The 19,229-nt window shown below is 38.0% G+C and overlaps 1 protein-coding gene across 1 annotated transcript in view; it reads right to left on the bottom strand.

Moving 5' to 3' along the window:
• Positions 1–237: 237 nt before the first annotated feature.
• Positions 238–19,229, bottom strand: part of LOC127946353 (apoptosis regulator Bcl-2) — a 42,414-nt gene continuing 23,422 nt past the window's right edge. The window contains exon 2 of the mRNA XM_052542879.1: positions 238–1,139. Coding sequence (XP_052398839.1) covers positions 1,005–1,139 — 135 coding nt within the window. The 3' untranslated portion in view covers positions 238–1,004. The remainder of the gene's footprint in view (positions 1,140–19,229) is intronic.

Raw genomic sequence — 19,229 nt, 5'->3', positions numbered from 1 at the left:
ACACGGACATAATATGTACACAATACCCTTGAAATGTCTATCAAAATTATTTACAAAAAAAAATTATAATTGCATATGTATAACAATACACAATTGGAAACCAAATTTCCAGTCTTTACATTCAAGAGGGGCAATCTGGGTCAGTGAACTCCAGGACCCGTTTATATCATGATAGCTGCTCTGGTTTGGTTGTCGGCACATTCTTTGTGCTCACCAAACAGTAAGACACAGAGCAAATCAAAGAGGAACTTTTTAATGAGGAATGCTCAACATCTGTTGGTTTGACGGGAGATCTCAAGAGGTCCATCCAATGGAGTGAAAGACAGAAATAAACAAACACAAAAACACCCCGAATCAACACAGAAGGGGTGGGTGGTCGAGTTCAAAATGCCATCATGCAATAAAAAAGTAGCTAAAGGAGTCTTGTTCTCCACACATGCAAATAGTGGAGAAGTTATTTACATTCACGCCGGCAAATGTTCTTTTTTTCCACTCTTCTTTTTTTTTTTTTGATTCATGCTACAAAATGCCAAAAAAACTGATATTAAAATTTTAAAAAAGCAGAGTCTTAAGTTTAAAAATCTCTTTGTGCTTGGTTTGTACATAAGAAACAAACTTTAAAGATAAAATTTGTTTTTTGTTTGCCTTCATATGAAGCAGGCGAGCAAGAGTTTTTGTGTGTGCATGTGTTTTGCGTGTCGATCTCTGTGCGAGTGCAGCTGTACATGGCAGTGATGAGCTTCATAGTCAAAGTGTGCGAGTGTTCCTGGGAGTCCTCATTCTGTATTCTTTTTCCTTTGCATTTTTTTTCACACCAGAAAGGGTAAAGGCATGAGCGCAACAGCCCCTGTGGCTGGAGGGGCGTCAAATCAGCTGCAGCCTTTTGAAGGGCACTGGTGCTGGGCTTAGCGGGGCAGTGTGGCACTGAAAGATGCTTTGATAAGCTGAAGAGGAGAGACAGGCAGAGAAAGTGAGATAGTTTGGTGAAGTGACCCATAGAGCCATCACTTCTGAGCGAAAAAGGATCCAATGTACACTCCTGCCAGGCCGAGCACTGCCAATCCAAGAACTTTTTTTAGGTACGAAAAAGGGTGGAACACAGAGTCTCTCTGCTGACCGTACAACTCCACGAAGGCTTCCTGAAAGAAAGAGGAAAAGAAAGCAGAACATTAGGAACAAGTAAAGAGCTGAAGTTATTACAAACATAGTCATTTAGAAGTCATGTTCTGCATTGTTCCACTGTAATGGGTGTGGGGGGGGAGGGGGCAACACACAATAAAAGGAATAACTAGACTCTAAAGTTTGGGAACATAACTGCAGAAAAAAAGATAACATTATGCATTATGGTAATCTGGGACACTGCTGTAATTTACTTTGTTCATCTTAGCCAAGGTAAGCCTCATATAACCAACATTACCATAATTGCCCTAATTTTCCATATTCTATGAAACAATATTCAGACAGGAAGTTCCAAAGGTTCACCCAAAATAAACTTGATATTATAATATAATGTACAGCTAGCTGACTTGCCAAAACTATACTGATAAAAGCAAGTATCGTCAAGGCTGTGATGATGGGAGACATATTAAAACGTTAAAATTGTTACGAAAAAAAAAAATTGGAAAAGAAAATTGCATAACTGAATTGGAACATGGAAGCTTCAAATATGTAGTGATAAAGCCAAATTCAGATTCTAAATTAAAGTTTTTGAAAGATGCTTTTTAAAAGATGATCTTTGATGTTTTATGCTAACTCACAAAGGCTGTATTTGATCACAAATACATTAAAATAGTAATACTGTGAAGTATTATTAGAATTTAAAGTAGCTATCTTCTATTTTGATATATTTTAAAATGTAATGTAAATATATACAGCATGCCAAGAGTAAAACATTCAAATACTGATAATTCAATATACAGTATATTCATAACAATACATATATTGTTTATGCATTATGTATGTACAAAATTAAAGTAAAATTAGTGGATATTCATTGGATTACCAGTTACCAAATTAATCATTAGTTGCAGCCCTAAAATCTGGCAAAAAACAAAGCAGCAACTGATCTTAAACACAACATTGTCACACATTTAGTGTCTGATAGAAGGTCTGTAATGTGAAACATGTCTAACTGCATTGTAGGTCTGTAATGTGACAGAGAAAGTGAGGTAGTTTGGTGAAGTGACCCATAGAGCCATCACTTCTGAGCGAAAAAGGCTCCAATGTACACTCCTGCCAGGCCGAGCACTGCCAATCCAAGTACTTTTGTTAGGTACTATAAAAATTAGGAAATAAAATGTTTTTGCATGGGGATTTGAGACAAGCACACTGACACAGTCCAGCCCAGAGAGAGAAACACATCGAATGACAAAGAGAGCGAGGGAACAGGCACAAAGAAAACAGCTCAGATCCATAACATTGAGCCCGCTTCCCTGTGAGCCCACTCATAGAGGACGAGATGGAGAAATAAAGGAAGAAGAGCATATAAGACAGGGTCTCTGTGCCAGGGCTTCCACTGTCTCATCACTCCTACGCACAACCGCGTCTGCCGTTTCCTTCTCCAGCCAGACTCACTGCAGACTAACTAAAGCGTCTTTCACACATCTGTATAACTGAAATCCTACACACAAACATAAATACTTATCTGCATTTGGCACAAGGAAATTACAGAGTTTATCCCCTTCTTGTTTACAGGGGCATTTAAAAGGAAATAATTAGGTTCTTTCCCCAAGAGCAGACAGTGTAAATGAATAGTGTACAGATAAAACGAGGGACAGCCCCTTTCGAAATAATCTTCCAGAAGAATTCACAGCCGTAGGTCACGAAAGCGACAAAACATTGCTGATGTAATCAAATTATACCATCGATTCCTCTCGATCTTCAGGCTGTTGGCAAAGCTGCAGAGGTATTGCCCCCTGTGTAAACAAGTAGGTGTTTGTGAATGTTTGTTTGCAATTACGTGCACATAGGTATGAGTGTGTCTCGGCTGGTGTTTTTGGGTTTAATCACAAGTTTAATCACTGTCACTCTCCTGTGAGGCAGTTCATTTAAGTGATTCAAACACATACTGTATAGCTTGACCAGTGTAGTTTGATGAATACCGAATGTCGGTTAGTTTTAGTTAATCAAACATTATTAACCCGGTGGAGCAGTTACTGAATAATCGACTGATTTACTGAACCACAGCTGATTACTTTCATGTTGTCCAACAATATTTTTTTGTATGTAGAGGTTTGAGAGACCTGACTTAATCTAGTTACTTGTAATAAATATGAATAAATGAAATATGTTACCATATTTTTCATTTAATATTTTTATCTAATTTACAGTTAAGTCTGTGTCTTTCTTATTTCATATCTGATCCATTAACGTCTAAAATAACAGACTGCTGAGCGCAATAAACGCAATAAAATATATTTTCAAATATTTCCTCAAAAACACTAAAAAAAAAAATTCTTAAAAAAAAAAAACATGGAACTGTTAAGGAACCAAAATCGTTGATAGGAATCATATCATGTTTTCCTGTAGCTCAATTGGTAGAGCATTTCGCTATTAAGCGCAAGGTTGGGGGTTCGATTCCCCGGGAACACATGATAGGTAAAAATTGATAGTCTGAATGCACTGTAAGTCGCTTTGTATAAAAGCGTCTGCTAAATGCATATTAGAATCTTTAAATTTCCATCCAGCTATAACTGTGTGTGTGTATCTTTTCTCCTTCTTCATCTCCAGATTCTTATGCTGCACGTGGTTCACTACTCAATAAGTAAACGGTGGTTTTATTGTGGCAGACAGCAGGATGTGATCATCCTGCATGAACTGCTTGGGCCCGGGCTGGCCCAGCGAGGGGGCCGCCCTATACGGCCAATGGTTTGAATTACATTATTCTGTGCTTCACGGGCAAGATAACTTCAGTCGAAAAGAGAGAGAGAGAAAGTAGTGCAACATGCCCTTTGTGAATTTCCAGCACACGCTGGGACACAGAGCATTGGAATCCAAGAACATCAGATAAAACTGGCCGCGACTTGACAGGTATGCAGGGATAGAGAGAGAAATGGTGAGCAGCTTTCTGAGGCTTTTAAAATTTAAATATGCTGATGCAACACAAAAGCAGCTAACTGTGTAAAATTCCATTAATTGTCATTTGTCCAAGCGCCATTTTACCAAAGATACTAAAATATGAGAAAAATTAAGCAACATCACGAGTAAGAATGTTGTATAAAGTATGTCAATGTGAAGACACACTGGGAAAAGAAAGGTGGAATCAAACTTGGGTTTGGAACAAACAATCAAACCTGATGCCATCTGCTCCAACTAAGGGAGGAACAGAGCTGCAGGTGTCCAATCTGAGCAATCATGAATAGCATTCCAAAAATGATCAACCTGCAATGATCACATAGCTGGAGGAGAAACAACTGTCTTCATTCCTTTGCTGCACCCAGGTCACGCTTAATTCTTCTTTACACCATGTAGCGAGTTAAGTATATTTAACCAGAACACAAAAGCCAGGCTTGACATTTGTTTGTACCACTAACAATGGCTGCCAGCCTTATTATCAGGAGAAAAGCTCCTTATTATCTCTTAAGACATTTCCGCAGCTTTCTCTCTTTCTCTCTCTCTATTTATCTATCTTATCCGCCTCTCTCTCTCTTTTTGGGTTTCTGTCTGTCTGTCTGCATAGGATTTAAGATCACCTGGCACAGAGCAGTGAAGAGGGAGAGGAGAGGAGGGAAGGAGAGAGAGGGTGACAGATATGACTACTGTAAAAGAGGGCTGTAACAATAGCACAAAATGAGCTCACAATATATCCTAATAAGAGCCACAGGAATTAGTGCCAGCGGAGGTGTCAAACCCGAGAGGCATGCTCAGGACGAGAAGTCATCGCGGGGATGTCTGATTGCTGCCGATGTGATGAGGGCATAAACGAGAGCCCTGGCTGCCCCATCAGCGGCAGAGGTGACAGGACCACGCTGGGAGGTGTTGACGGCCAAGTGTCCACATCCCTGTGTGCTCGTTTTTTTTTCTCTCGCATTGGTAAACATCCTCATTAGTGGAGCTTCCGCCCTGTGCTTGAACGGTCTCTTGCCTGTTTGCCCAAGAACCTTGTTAATGGCCTCCAAAAGCAACCCTGTACACACGGGTACTGGCAGATGCAATAAGATGCGATTATCACTTTTGTAAGCTAGCTTGGAAATCATACAATCAAAGAGCAGGAAATGTCCAACGGCTCATATATGTGAAATACAGTATTTGCTCTAAGCCCGCCTCTTCCTCCATCTCTGTTTCTGTCCTTCCTATGGAGTTTTGGTCAGACGCAAGAGTGTCTAAACCAAAGCACCTTAATGGCCCCTAATGTCCTCGGAAAGGCACAAAGCGGTGGGTGCCAACGGTCTAACAGAACCCTGCAAGACTTCCTGTGGTGGAGGAGGTTTGGAGTAGCATGTTGCAATTTCAGAATGGAAATGAAAGTCGGTTGATGAGATAAAAAACGAAAAGCATGGCCAAACAGAGGTCTGGCAGAATGCATGAATGGATCGTTGGTTTACAAGCGGGGCAGCTTTTACAGCCTTGTAAGGCAAGCGGCAGTTGCTCAGGACTAAGTGTGCTGGTGTCATCATATCCTCAGATTGAGCATGAGGCCAAGAGATGAGCTAATGCAGAAACAGCTGACCCTCTTCACCTTAAGGAAGGAAGAGATAGAGTTGCATTACTTCTTTTAAGAAAGCATGCATGCAAGAAAGAGTTCCTCTACCAATTTTCTTGTCGCTAAGGAACTTTGCTATGAATTCTGTGATCAGAATAAACATCTGATCTCATGAATTTTGAAATCGAGCCGCTTCAGTCAGCAAACACTGATGCTCATGCATCATTCAATGACACAAGTGTCTGTGGCTGTCACACTGGCAATGTCATAAACCCCAGGACATCTGGAGATCATAAGAGGGACACCTACTGGAAGTTTTCAATGTCACATGATGCTTCAGAAATCATTCTAATATGCTGATTTGCTAATTCATATTTTTGTGGAAACTGTCATTCTTTGATTCATATAAAGTACAACTGAGCATAATTTATTTGTAAAATAAATACTAACGTTTTGATAGATATAATATTATATTATAATAATAATATGTAAATAATTCCCAACTCAACTTTCTATCTCAACAGAGAAATAGGGGAATGTATCAATAGAGAAAGAAAAAAAATTATTGAAGCTCACTTAGTCTTTGTTTTTATGTTTTTGTGGCCCTTCCCTTTTCCCCATATCAAATTTATCACAAAGTTATCTTTTGATTGCTATGACTGTAAATGTAGTCGCTGCAAAAGTAGTGAAGGAACAAAGGATAATTTGCCTTTTTCACTCACTCACTCACACACACACACACACACACACACGCACACACACACACACGCACAAACAGGAAACGCAACAGGAATCATTTTAATTTAAATGCATATTAAACACGCACAGGGGAACTGACCCATGAATGTGAATCAGCCATGTTTGTCAGGCTTTTCAATCATAACAGTACCGACTTAATAAATCATCAGACTAGAAAAACAAATCCTGCATAACTAGAGGGATGAACCTGCCATCTGCCGCTGATAGTGAACAGACCCACTCATCTTTCTATTCATTTTAAATGAGACTATGCTTATGAACAGAAACACCCAAAGAGCACCTCATCCCTCCGAAACAGACTGTGGATATTTTGTGTTTAGTAGTATAACAAGATCAAGAAGCCATGAGCGGCTGAAATAACAGAGCTTAACAGTAAGGAAAGGAAACACCATTAACACAAAACCTAATGGAGACAAAGATAAGATGCTGCTTGGACACTCTGCCAACTCAGTTCCTTGTTAGACATGGTGGTCAGCACTGAAATGGCACCTGAACCTGACCGAAGCCCAGATGACAGCGTGTGGCCATCCTCCAGAGCTCAGGGGGTCAAAGCCATCAGGTCTGAGAAACGGCGCTAATCGGGAGCCGAAGAAGAAGATTGCACCTTGACCTTGTAATCTGATGCATCCGGAAAAAAGGTAAAGCTCTCCATTAAACTGACATGGCACTGAAGGAGACAAGGCTATGATGTCTCCAGCCTCCGGGCCTCCTATATTTATAACAGCATTATTCATGCCCCCCCCCCCTTTCATGCATCTTTCTCCCTCTCTCTTTTACATATTCTCTATTCTACCAGACATTCTATATCAAATTATTTCATATGCAGTGCCTGGAGCAGGTTTCATCATTCACTTTCTAAATCTTATCTGCTTAAATCTATCCAACCAAAAAGAGAATATTGATTTTTGTACTTTATGTATTTTTTGGCAGAACAAAAAGTAAAGAGGCAGATGGAGTAAGATAAAACAATCCCTGATGCTGATATATAATAATAAATAGACTTGATAAATGTAATGACTGTGAATATAACATGTAGACAACTATGGTAAATTCAAAGAAAATGCGTTGCAATTACAGTGCAATGTAATGTGCTCAGGATGAGTACACCTAAAACAGAAAATGATGTCATTATTTACATGCCCTTATGCCATTTCAAACCCATACAACTTTCTTCTGTGGAACACTTATGGTTCCACTCTGCATGCAATAATAAAAAATGAAGAATGAGTTGAAACTGAGAATAAGTCAAGTTGTAAACTGAAAAAAAAAAAAGAGATATTGAACTCAATATTGGTACTTATTTTATGAAAAGTGGCAATTGTTTTTTTATTGTATTTATTTATTTGTAAATAATGGTTTAAATTCTGTTCTGTTCCTAAAACAAAACTATAATATAACTCGAAATATTACACTCTGGACCACTTATGCATTTTGAAATTTTCATTGTGAGTAAAAAGAAAGGCGTACCAATGTTCAGAATCTACATTTGTGTTCTACAGAAGTCATATGCTTTTGGAACAACAGGGTTAAGTAAACAATAATAACATACATTTCTGATTTTGACTGAACTAATCTATTGCTTTAAATCAAACACATGCGCATCTGTTATTCACTTAATATATATTCTGGTTAGGTCCTTAGATCTGTTCAGAAACAAATTTGCCATGAGCAGTAAAAGTGCTGCCTTTATTGATTTTCAGTAAGTACAGATCTATTTTTTGCATTCGTTGGGGGATATAACGCATTGCAAGTTCCTCCCAGCATAGATGCTTTCCACATGCTGTTGAAAACCTGTTCCTTTGCGACAAAACACAAGTGAATTCCCTCTATCCGTTTCAAACTGCTTATCCAGGACAAAACATTTCCTCTTTTTTCCCAGTGCTCTTCAAGGCCAGAGGGGGTTTATGAAGAGTGAGGTACGCTGGGATTCAGAGCATAGGCCCCATGGACTCTACATCAAAGTGAAGCCTCTGGTCTACACACACGTAAACTAGCGGTTCTGCATTCTGCAATTCTCTGTCTGATTCTGTCTGTGTGATGTGGCACCCCGAGGACTCGACCACTGAACAGGACCACAGGGGCCCCTCCAGTCGCTGCTGGTCCAACCCGCCTGTGAAACTCACCTACTCTCTGTTCTGCATATTACTGCCCCCACTGTAACTAATTAGACAGACTGCATGTCTCTTTCGGGTGGAAAATTGGTGGACCATGTCTGTTTATATGGAACAGTACAATATATATTTTAATATCTTACATTATAATAACAGAAATGTCTCAGAAAGTTTATGCAAACATCAGAAAAGACTATGAAGATCTTACATAACCATAGCCATAACATAAACATAAGCAATATATGATAATATGTTTGCTGTTTTCTTTTTATTTCGAACCTGATAACCAAAAGATAACTGCACTTCTAAATTTGGATTAGATAAGCCATATTCACAGCTGCTGTAAAATAACCTAAATATTATAGGCACATAATTCATTCATTGTTTTTTTTTACTATAATAACATGACTACAGTATCAGAAGAGCATCAGCTATCTAAGCTTTTGGCTTGCTCAAGTTCCATACAAAAAGAGAAAATAATTACATGAGATGGAAAAACTTTAGTGTTTTATAATAATGATACTATACAAGTAATATAGATATTTTTGCTGGAAATGCAACCAAAAATGTATAATATTGTAAAATACTTCCAAATACTATACCAATTACTTAAAATACTAAAATGCTTGATGTTGTTTAATTATTTTCTATTTTTATTTGGAAATTGATCACTATAGCTCCGCCTCTAAATTCAGATTGGTTGAGCCACATTGAAAGCCACTGTGAAATGGGTTAATATTATCTTAGACACATCCCTGAATTACATATCTGAATTATTACTACATTTTCTTGTGTCACTTTTCTGTGTATAATGACATTAGGCTGACGGCCACACAAAAACATTTACTGTAATATAAACAGTAAAGCAAAAGTACCCAGTAATCAAACAATAAATCTGATTAATGGTAGCTAAATTACAATGATATATGAATTGGCGCATTATATCTACGTGTTTCAAGGAGCAAATTTCAGTTCAGTTCAGTTGTTATAAATAACCTCTTCAGATAAAAGTGCAATATAGCATCTAGTAAACGCAAGTCATCTGGGATCCCTCAGAAGGGCTTGATTCACTTGCTTATTTAGGCTGTGTGGTGTTTTCTGGCATTCTCCTATCATAAACAGCCTCTCTTGTGTGAACTGGGTGATCTTTGTTTTCCCAGGCTGTTTTCATATCTAAAGCCTGCTCGTTTATCCACTCTCATGCTTCGTGAAAAAGAAAGAAAGAAAGAAAATTCTCTTATGACATGATAGACGTCAGACATGAGGCTGCATAGGGGTAATTGTGTCACACCAAGAATATTTGGCAACAGTACAGATACTGTAGTAAGCAGTTAAGATAGGTGATAAACAGATGTTATTTCAAACGATTTACTTGTTTATTTTGGTGCAATGTTGCACATAAAAACGGTTTCTGAAATTACTTCTAAATTACCGAAATTTAAAATGAAAATATTTAATGAAATTACTTATTTGACTGAAAATGATCAGCCAAGTTTAGATTTTTAAATGCATTACGGCCGATTTATTCTAATTCCATCTACAAAAATGAATGGTGGAGCTTTTAAATTTGATAAATTATGAAACATTTAGGGTTGCTCTGCTTTAGCAGTAGCCCATGGTTCACATAAGAATATAAGGTTACATATGCAACATTCAGTTCTGACATAAACCACCACATTACAAACCATTCTTACAATCAAGTTACTGTATGTTCTATGCAGCAAAACATGCTTGGGGCAAAAGATGTGGCAAAAACATTAAGGGAACGTGTCTGTAAGCAATTAGCATTCTGTTTTACAGAAGTATTCAATAAGAACATGTTTTTACTCATGAAAAACAGACAACACATCACGCTGACACATCAACGATCATGTTGCTGAAATTACTCAACATTTGCAAAAAACATGCCTTTTTTACATGCAAGGGTAATTTTGAAATATTTCACAGTTCATTAACATATTACATGTTAGAGCTATGAGCTAGTGGTTTGAGCAAATATGCACTAAATTATGAGTCATGAGAGTTTGAATATTGCTTGCAACCTTTGCCCTGTAAATCCTGATATATAACATCAGATAAATAAGATTAAAAAAAAGTTTTTCCTTTTTTTAATGAAGTGGAACTACTTCAGTTATTCTTCAGTTGTTCCCACATTTAGTTAAAATGTAGTAAAGCTATTAAAAAAACTATTACATTTCAATCAGGTGACAATGCATGTGGCAGATTGTGTACAACAGGTTTTTCAGCTAATTTCGATCATGATGATAATTTACAGGACTTAGAAATGTGTATCAAATACGATACTGCAAGCTTTCTAAGATTAAACAAGGCACTTATACACCTGGTACTGTACACTATTAATATTGTTTGGTTATATGGTAATAAATTGCTAATATTCCTCTATTGCAAGTCACATATAAAAGCACCTGCAAAACGGATAAATCTAAATACTACACTTACCCATTCAGACTTTAATTTCTACCCCACTATTTTGTGTCAGATGTCTTCTATACTTACAAGATAAATAAATAAACCATCAATGAAAATCAGTGCGGGTGGCCAACACACAAAAAAGGATTGGGTTCCCACAAAGTATTCTATTCTATTGCAAAAAAAAAAAAAAATTAAAACATTTTTGAGCAGCAAAAAAACAAAAAAAAACATTGTGTTTCCATGATCAGTTGAATAACATGTGGAGGAATGGGCGTTGGGGGATGTGGGAGCAGACCACCGATTGGAATGAGCCCCAAAAGTTGCCAACATGAGACAGGTGTGCCCCCTTTCTCACCCACTCCTTCTACACCCACCTAAACTCAATAGTGTGCCGTTTCCTTCTTTAAAGTAAAGTGTTTGTCTGTTGCAAGTTGCCAATCAAACCTCATGATTGCACAGGAGAAAGAATTCAGCTGCTTCACGGTGCAAAATATACTAGATTTCTTCTCTCATCCATTTCGGTATAATGTCCCACTCATTCCAAACACACAAAGAAACTCAAATATCAAACAGTATGGCTATTCACAGACTCCAGTGGACTAGAACATTGATCAAATGTCATCTATGACGGTACGGAAAAACCTGCAGGTGATGCAAGGGTGATGTCTTGGGAAAGCCAGGTATGAGGTGAACATGATTAGCTTATGATTAAAACCATTAACCTCACCGCTGAGAACAACACTGTGAAACCCGGCAGTTACGAAGGGGGATTTCCAAGTGTTTTGTACACATAAAGAAGCAGGTACTAAATCAAACAGGGGGGTGTTGGGTAAGTTGTGATAAAGATATGGCATTTTGATGTAGAAACAAATCAACAGGAAAACAATACAGACTCCAACTGGGAAATGTAATGACTTCTGGGGGATCAGGCATGAAAGAGCACAAAGAAAGGTGGAGAATCATATAATCTATGATGTTTTGTTTCAAAAGAGAAAGGGATAAAGTGTTTATAGAGATGTTCTGTCTGGGTTATTGTGGTGACCCAACAATGAATTTCCCCTGATGAATTCTTTTTCCTTCTTGGAAGGAATCAGCAGCCTATGCAAATGAATTAAATCCCATCGATTTGGTAAATCCGTTTGAATTAATGATCTGATCAAGCCATTATTAGTTAATGTGGTGGGAGTAGGGACTCGTTACACATCAGCTAGGGTTGCATCCATGCGCTTGAGGAGATCTCTATAAAAACATGGTAAACCCAAAGCATGCCGAGATTCAGCCAAGAAGAACATGTTCCTGGATCAACATCTGTGATTGGACCTGGAACAATATTCCTAAGAAAAAGCCCTATACTTAACTGCAACCTACCTAGACGTAAAAAAATTGACTGTTAACAGGAATGTTCTTGGACCTCCATTGAACCTGATCCAGAAACATGTAAATCATGTTAAGCATAAACTAGGATGGAGAGATGCACAAATAAATATAATAAAACCAAAATTATTATAATTAAATTATATTTAATTAAGTCTGGATTTGTCGTGTGCTTATGAGTGAAGCAAATCTGTAAAATCATGTTACATGACATTTGCATAATGGGACATGCTTTATTTATAAAAATATATTTATAATTTTTTTTTAAAGCGTGAAAGAAAACTTTCACTGCTCCTCAGGGAGAGATATGCGCTTAGAGATGGAACACGGACATGTAAAGTCATCTTTTAGCTAAAGGTGCGTGCCTAAATGCTCAAATACATGCAAAAATGTGTCAAAATGCTTATTTACAGAAAATACATATTTGATATGCATCACTTTCTTTAAATAAATCACTCATATTAAGCTTTGGTCATATGGCCCCCTCATAATCGTGTTAAACAATCGTGATTATAATATTGACCAAAATAATCGTGATTATGATTTTTTTCATAATCGAGCAGCCCTAATAGATAGATAGATAGATAGATAGATAGACATTTTTACCAAATTACTATCAATACGATTTTCTCTGGCCACATTGTTCATCATACAAGCAGCGCTTGACATTACATAAGCATGTATGCCGGATGGTTTAAAGTATGCGAGTCAGGGCTTTCTATAGAGGTTTATTTGTGCGTGTTTGGGTGTGGGGGTTTAAGTGGAGACTCTGAGTCATGCTATGGACAGCCTCTTCATTTGCATGAGGTGAAATCCCTGAGCAGGCAGTGATATGCTGACAGATTCAACAGAACAGGGAGAACATTCACAGATTACTCTTCACCTGAGCACTACGTTCCAGGAGCTACCTGCAAGCGAGCAGACGGGTCGACGGTGTTCATCTAGGTGAGGTGTTAAACGCTGACAGCTGAAGCAGAGCTCTGAACCGTCTGCACATCCTAATGAAGCTAGCCAACATTCGCCCTCATTTGTAGGTGCAGCTGATGGAAGCGAAAAGTTGTCAGATGCATGAATCTTTTTTCTTCTCTAGTTACTCAAGCTTTAAAAGTTTACTTCACAAACAATGAAGAATCCCCTTACAACTCATCTTCTCCTCACTTTGTCTTGCCTGCTGTCTCAAACATGCCTCTGCACCTCCGCACCCTGTGTAGCTTTCTCGCTGTATGGAGTGCAATATCCATAAGGTCCTCTTTATCAGCTCTTTTCTCACACTACCTCTTATGTCAGTTGCATGCAGCGGGGCTTTGAAAAGGAGGAGTATTTGGTGTCATCTTTCAGTGCAACTGGAACACAGAAGGGAGGGCTGCCTGGTTAGAAGTGGAAAAGAGTAGACACAATAGTGCATTTCTTGTTTGAAGTCTGAACCGCAGATTTTGGGTCTTTGCTTTACACCACATTGGTACCTCTCAGGTTCCAAACCCATGAGATTGGCAACTCAATCCCTCCCCCAAGGCGGAAAGAGTTGGAAAGAAAGGGCAAATGAAACTGAACGGGATAGAAATATTTGTCAGTATGTTGTCAGAAAGCAGACACACACAATGGCTGGTCAAATAGCTGAGGCTCAACGTCACTGTAAAATCAGAAGGGGAATTTTGGAGTTTCGTGAGCCTACGCCTCATTGGTTTCATTCCCAGCAGCAGTGGAGCCTAACTTGGGTTCCTTAAACCAAAACACAAGGAGACCAACTGAGAAATGGCTGAGAATTGATGCACACATTGATGCACACTCTTTAAAAATATAGATTCCAAAGGGTATTTTCACAGTGATGCTATAGAAGAACCATTTTTGGGTTGCTTTCAGCAAACCCTTTCAGCAAAGTTTCTAAAAGAACCATTTTTATTTAGTTTAAAGAACATTTTAATTAACCTTTTTCCACTATAAAGAATCTACTGTGCAATCGAAATGTTCCATGGATGTTAAATGTGTTTCATGGAACCATCAATGCCAATAAAGATCCTTTATTTTCTAAGAGTATATCTTTTAAAATATCTACACAATCAAAACTAAAATTGCACATGTCAAGTCAGACTTGGTTACTTTTCTATAAGTGGATTTGGTTGCAAGTTGTATGAATGGGTGAGGGATCAGCAGTGCTCACTTCCTAACACAGCCATAATGGACCCTTTTGAAATCAAATACCCATTCAGCCTTTTGTATTGAGGCCATCATAACATGATTGAACGATTCAATTATTCAATATCCTGCTTTGTCCCATTTATTGATTCGACTTTTTTCAAAGTTTCCATTATCCTGTTACCCTTACCAACAGGATTCATTAACTGGCAAACTAGAGAGGAGTTGGGGTGCAGACATGGCATCCAAAAGAAGCTTTAAGAGCAGACTCACAAGGCAAATTTACAAGGTAATTTTCAAAGGTGCCCATAGCTACAAATTAACAACGTATTCTAGTTCAGTCTGCATTCTAAGAGTCTGCTTCGGTCCCTCTCTAAATGCTCAATTGGCATTTTTAAAAAGAGTGATATTTGTCTTGAAGATACTTCAAAATTTCCTGCTGATTTGGACCATGAAATAAGATGATGAGATGGGATTCATGAAACAAAAACTGATGTTTATCAGTTGCAATCATGCATAATTTAATAGTTCCACGGCTGTTGTAAATACACCCTCTCTTATTGCTAAAACCAGGGCATCAAATATTTATCCAGCCTGGGATTAAGATGGTGTTACATACAATACATTAAATGTGTCTAAGTTGACCACTTCAGGACCAAGCTTCCTGTAAACAGAGTATACACTTCCTACATGTAGGATGCTTAAGAACAAGAGAAGCCTCAAAAACAGCACTTTATATGGATTCTTTATATAATCACAGGGGCGTGAGAGCAGCCAGGTCTACTAAACATGTACCACACACGTAGACCTGGCTGGATCAACCAGCTCAGGGCAAAGGGCCAATCACATTAGTGTGCCATTAGGAAATGCCAGCTTGGAGTTAGAGTTTAGGGGCTAAGGGCTTGTGTGTATGCGCTTCCATAAATATGTAATGTCAAAACATTTACATATGCTTAAATTAGGGTTGTGCAAAAAATCGAATGTGATTTTCATGCGCATCTCATCAGAAAAGACGCTCCTGTGATTAGAAGTATATCTCCAGCAAGTGCGTTCAGATCAGGGTTGCCAGGATTTCACAACAAATCCTGCCCAGTTGCTTCTCAAAACTAGTCCAAAACCAGCCCAATCGCGTTTCCAGGAGGTTCCCCGATAAAAATTGCTTTCCGGGGTTAAAATAGAATTTTTTTGGGCAGGGTTGCTTAGGTAAAATTAGCATTTTAGGGGCTAAAAATCACGTTATTAGTATTGGGGTCACTTCAATCCGCGGACATGAAAAACAACCGCAGACTTGGCGAGACCTCCAGATGCGTGTAAACGCGTCTTTACGTTGACTTAACATTGAAATCATTCGCGCCAGACGCTCTATTCGCGTTTGATGTGAACGCAGCATAAGAGGTCGCTTTCGACGTCACTGAGGCGCGTAAAATTGCTGGTATTTTATATCTAGCTTTCGCAATGCATACTGCACTTTCTGAATTCTTTATTTTCTGCTTGACTGTGAGTTTTGTTACATCTATATTTTTTAATTGTTTAATTCTTTTAAAATTAATAGTGTACATATTTGGTTAAAATCGATTCCCTATTTTCATTTTCGAAACTTTTTTTGGTTGGTCTGAACAATTGTGCAATTGATTTACTAAAAGTGACAGCCCTAACCCCAACAACACATGACAACATTCAGTGTATTATACATGCGTTCTGCAGTTTTGTTGTAGTCTGCTGCTTTAAAAGCTTCAGGATGAATTCTGTTTGTTTTTACTGATCCTTAGCAAAACATTTTTTTTTATGATTCTGACAATGTTGTTCCCTGTCGGAAAAGGGGTTAACAGTGTGTGTTACTGGAAAAAACAAGCTGAACGTAAGCGCGCGCACACACACACACACACACACACACACTGATCACTTCACAGTGGCCTATTGCCCATGATTGACCTCTCTCTCTCATACACACCAAACGGACAAGAACACACACTGAAAAACAGCAGCAGCTGGTGTACATGACACACAATCCTGGAAACAAACCATAGAGCTGGTGCTGTTTTTCAGGAAAATAATGTTAATGTGGGTATATTTCATGTTATTTTCTCAGTCTACCGTTGTGAAATCCAAGCTCAAGTTCAATTGTTCTTCTAGTTAATATCACACTTTGCTTTTTGGTAGTCTAAACCATCTATGTACAAAGGGTAACTGCACTCCTCCCAGATCCATTTTGTGTATCTCAACTGAACGTGACACCAAGAGTCGCCTGGTGATTGATGTACACTGCTCCGTTGATTTTTGTTTGTCTTATCCCGTGCTTATGTTTCTCATTACACATCTTACATTCCAACAAATGGCCTCAGTTGAATTCTGACATGCCATCAAAGAAGAATCCAACAGCAACAGAGTATTTACAGCATTGGCGAACTATGGCTCCATTATAGGGTTTGTGGATAACAGCGGGACACCTCAAGAACGGCATCTGCAGTGTGTGTTTTTGGAGAGGAGTGTGTGGTGGGAGAGAATGTGACACTATAGATGGCTGTGGGAAGAGCGAGGGGGCGAGCTTGGCTTAGGTGCTGCAAGGACAGAAAATAGGATTGGCCCCTGTACAGATCTTGTACACTGAGGCATCAAAGAGCTTGCAGTGTTGCTTCCCACGAAAGACACCACACATCCCTCCCCCAACAGGATAACGAACAAGTCACCATGTCTGCGTTCATTCTTTCTTGTGTAATGCAATTCCAAACTAGTTCTACTCTTCTGCTAGTAAAAAGTTCTTTGTGCATGTAGCTTGTGAAGGCTTGTCTTAGGGTGATGGGAGGAAATGAGACAGTTGAAATATTTAGATTTATACAGTTTTTGACCAACTCACCAGCAAGGTCTCGATCTGCCTGATAAATGAAACATCATGCAATTGCGTGTGGCACTGCTGACCCCATATTTCAGGGCAGGTCCACCCCATCACACTTATATCACTGTGCCAAAGAATATATCTTTATAGCCACACTTTAAACATTAAATATAACAGTGAAAATTGTAATTAATTAATATTATCCATCCATCCATCTTCTGCTTACCCGGAATTATTAAATACTTAGTAATTTACAATAAAATGTATTATCAATTGTATTATCAATTAAGTAATCCATTTGTATATTTTTCATGAATTTATTTATTAACAAACTATGTTTACTGACAATAAATTTGAGATCATCTGATTTATAATTCATTTATCAAAAAAGCTAAATAAATGTTTAATCAAGCCTAAATTTAAAAATTCAACAATTAATATAAAATGTATATTTTAAATAAAACATAACATATTAATGCATATATAATTGTGTCAAATAGTGGCAAATTAGACAAAATCCAATTGAACTGGAGTAAAAAAAAACAAAAAAAACAAACAAAAAAAAAACATTTTTTTCTTATTTCTTAACAGAGTGAGCCATTGCACCACGGTTGCAAAGTGTTGCTGTGGGTTGAGCAAATTGCCAAGTATCACAACCCTAAGGATAATCTATATTGAAGAGAAGCAAGAGAATGACTGTTTTACAAAGCACTATTGGTGTTTCTTAAAACTCGTCTGAAGGGAATCTTCAGGCTTAGCTTATAGGGGGTTTCTGTAAGGTGCTTTTCATCTGAAAGAGCACAAGAGGCCTGGATGACATCCCTTTTCTGGGCCTCTTTGTTGAGATGTTCTTGCAGCTGTGGATATAGCAAATGGAGCTTGCTCTGTGGCCATGCTGGGATTGGGTGGGGATCTGCCCTCTGAAACCTTTGCATTCTAAAACTGCTTGCTATTAACTGTATATTCACAAACTGTTTAACAATTTTAACCATCTTTAACAATTTCCATTTTAAAAACTTTTAAATCAAAGGGTCTTCACCAAAAGTCATACTGTCTAATGGCTACATGGCTAACGACCAATACGTTGATCTCATGCGCAATTCCTTTCAGACCCACATTAAAGATTTCATGGGCAGAGTAAGGTACAGGCCCACACATAGGCACAGATCAAAACATTCCCATCTGAGCTATGTCTTTAGAAAGAGCTCATTAGTTTCCAGTCACTTGCTGTGTAGGCCAGCACAATAGGCACACTTTAGCATTGGCGTTAGTTAGCCATTTTCTGCCGTTCATGTGATCTGGAGTGCAATTTATCACATCTTTCCGAGCCTATTCCAGTGAATCAGTATAATGATTCTTAGTGCAGTGGCAAGCATCTATGAGCTGTTTCGTCTCAGTTGGGTAGGAGTTCACAAGAAAAGTGAAATGTTTAAATACGCAGATACACAGTTTACTTTTTGATTTTGGCCTGCGCTCAGCACTCTTTCATCTCCATAAATGCTACAAATGAGTTGGTGCAGCTTTCTGTTTTTTGTTTTTTGGCACTGCTGAAAAACTGAGGTGTTGGAAAGTTTATAACACACAGTGGTAATTGCAGTATCGTCGGGATGTTTTTAGGTGGTTCCCCATGTTTAAATCCCCGTTCTAACTGTAATTCAAAAACAGCCTACAAAAAGCATGGAAAAACAAGCCAATGGAAAAATAAATCAGCGTTATTATTCATGCACTATTAATTACAAATGTCATCTTTATGAAAAACCTACGTATATAGCTTACCCTTTTTTTAACCCTATTAAAAAACCTGTAAACTTTTTCCTTGTACCAATAAATTACTGAACAATCACAATAAAAAGAATTAGATAAAATAGGTCATACATATATATATATATATATATATATATATATATATATATATATATATATATATATATATATATATATAAGG

Source organism: Carassius gibelio, chromosome A24 (genome assembly GCF_023724105.1).
Source record: "Carassius gibelio isolate Cgi1373 ecotype wild population from Czech Republic chromosome A24, carGib1.2-hapl.c, whole genome shotgun sequence".
NCBI classification, from domain to species: domain Eukaryota; kingdom Metazoa; phylum Chordata; class Actinopteri; order Cypriniformes; family Cyprinidae; genus Carassius; species Carassius gibelio.
Note: the sequence above shows the minus strand (reverse complement) of the source record. Positions and strands in the feature narration are given on the sequence as shown.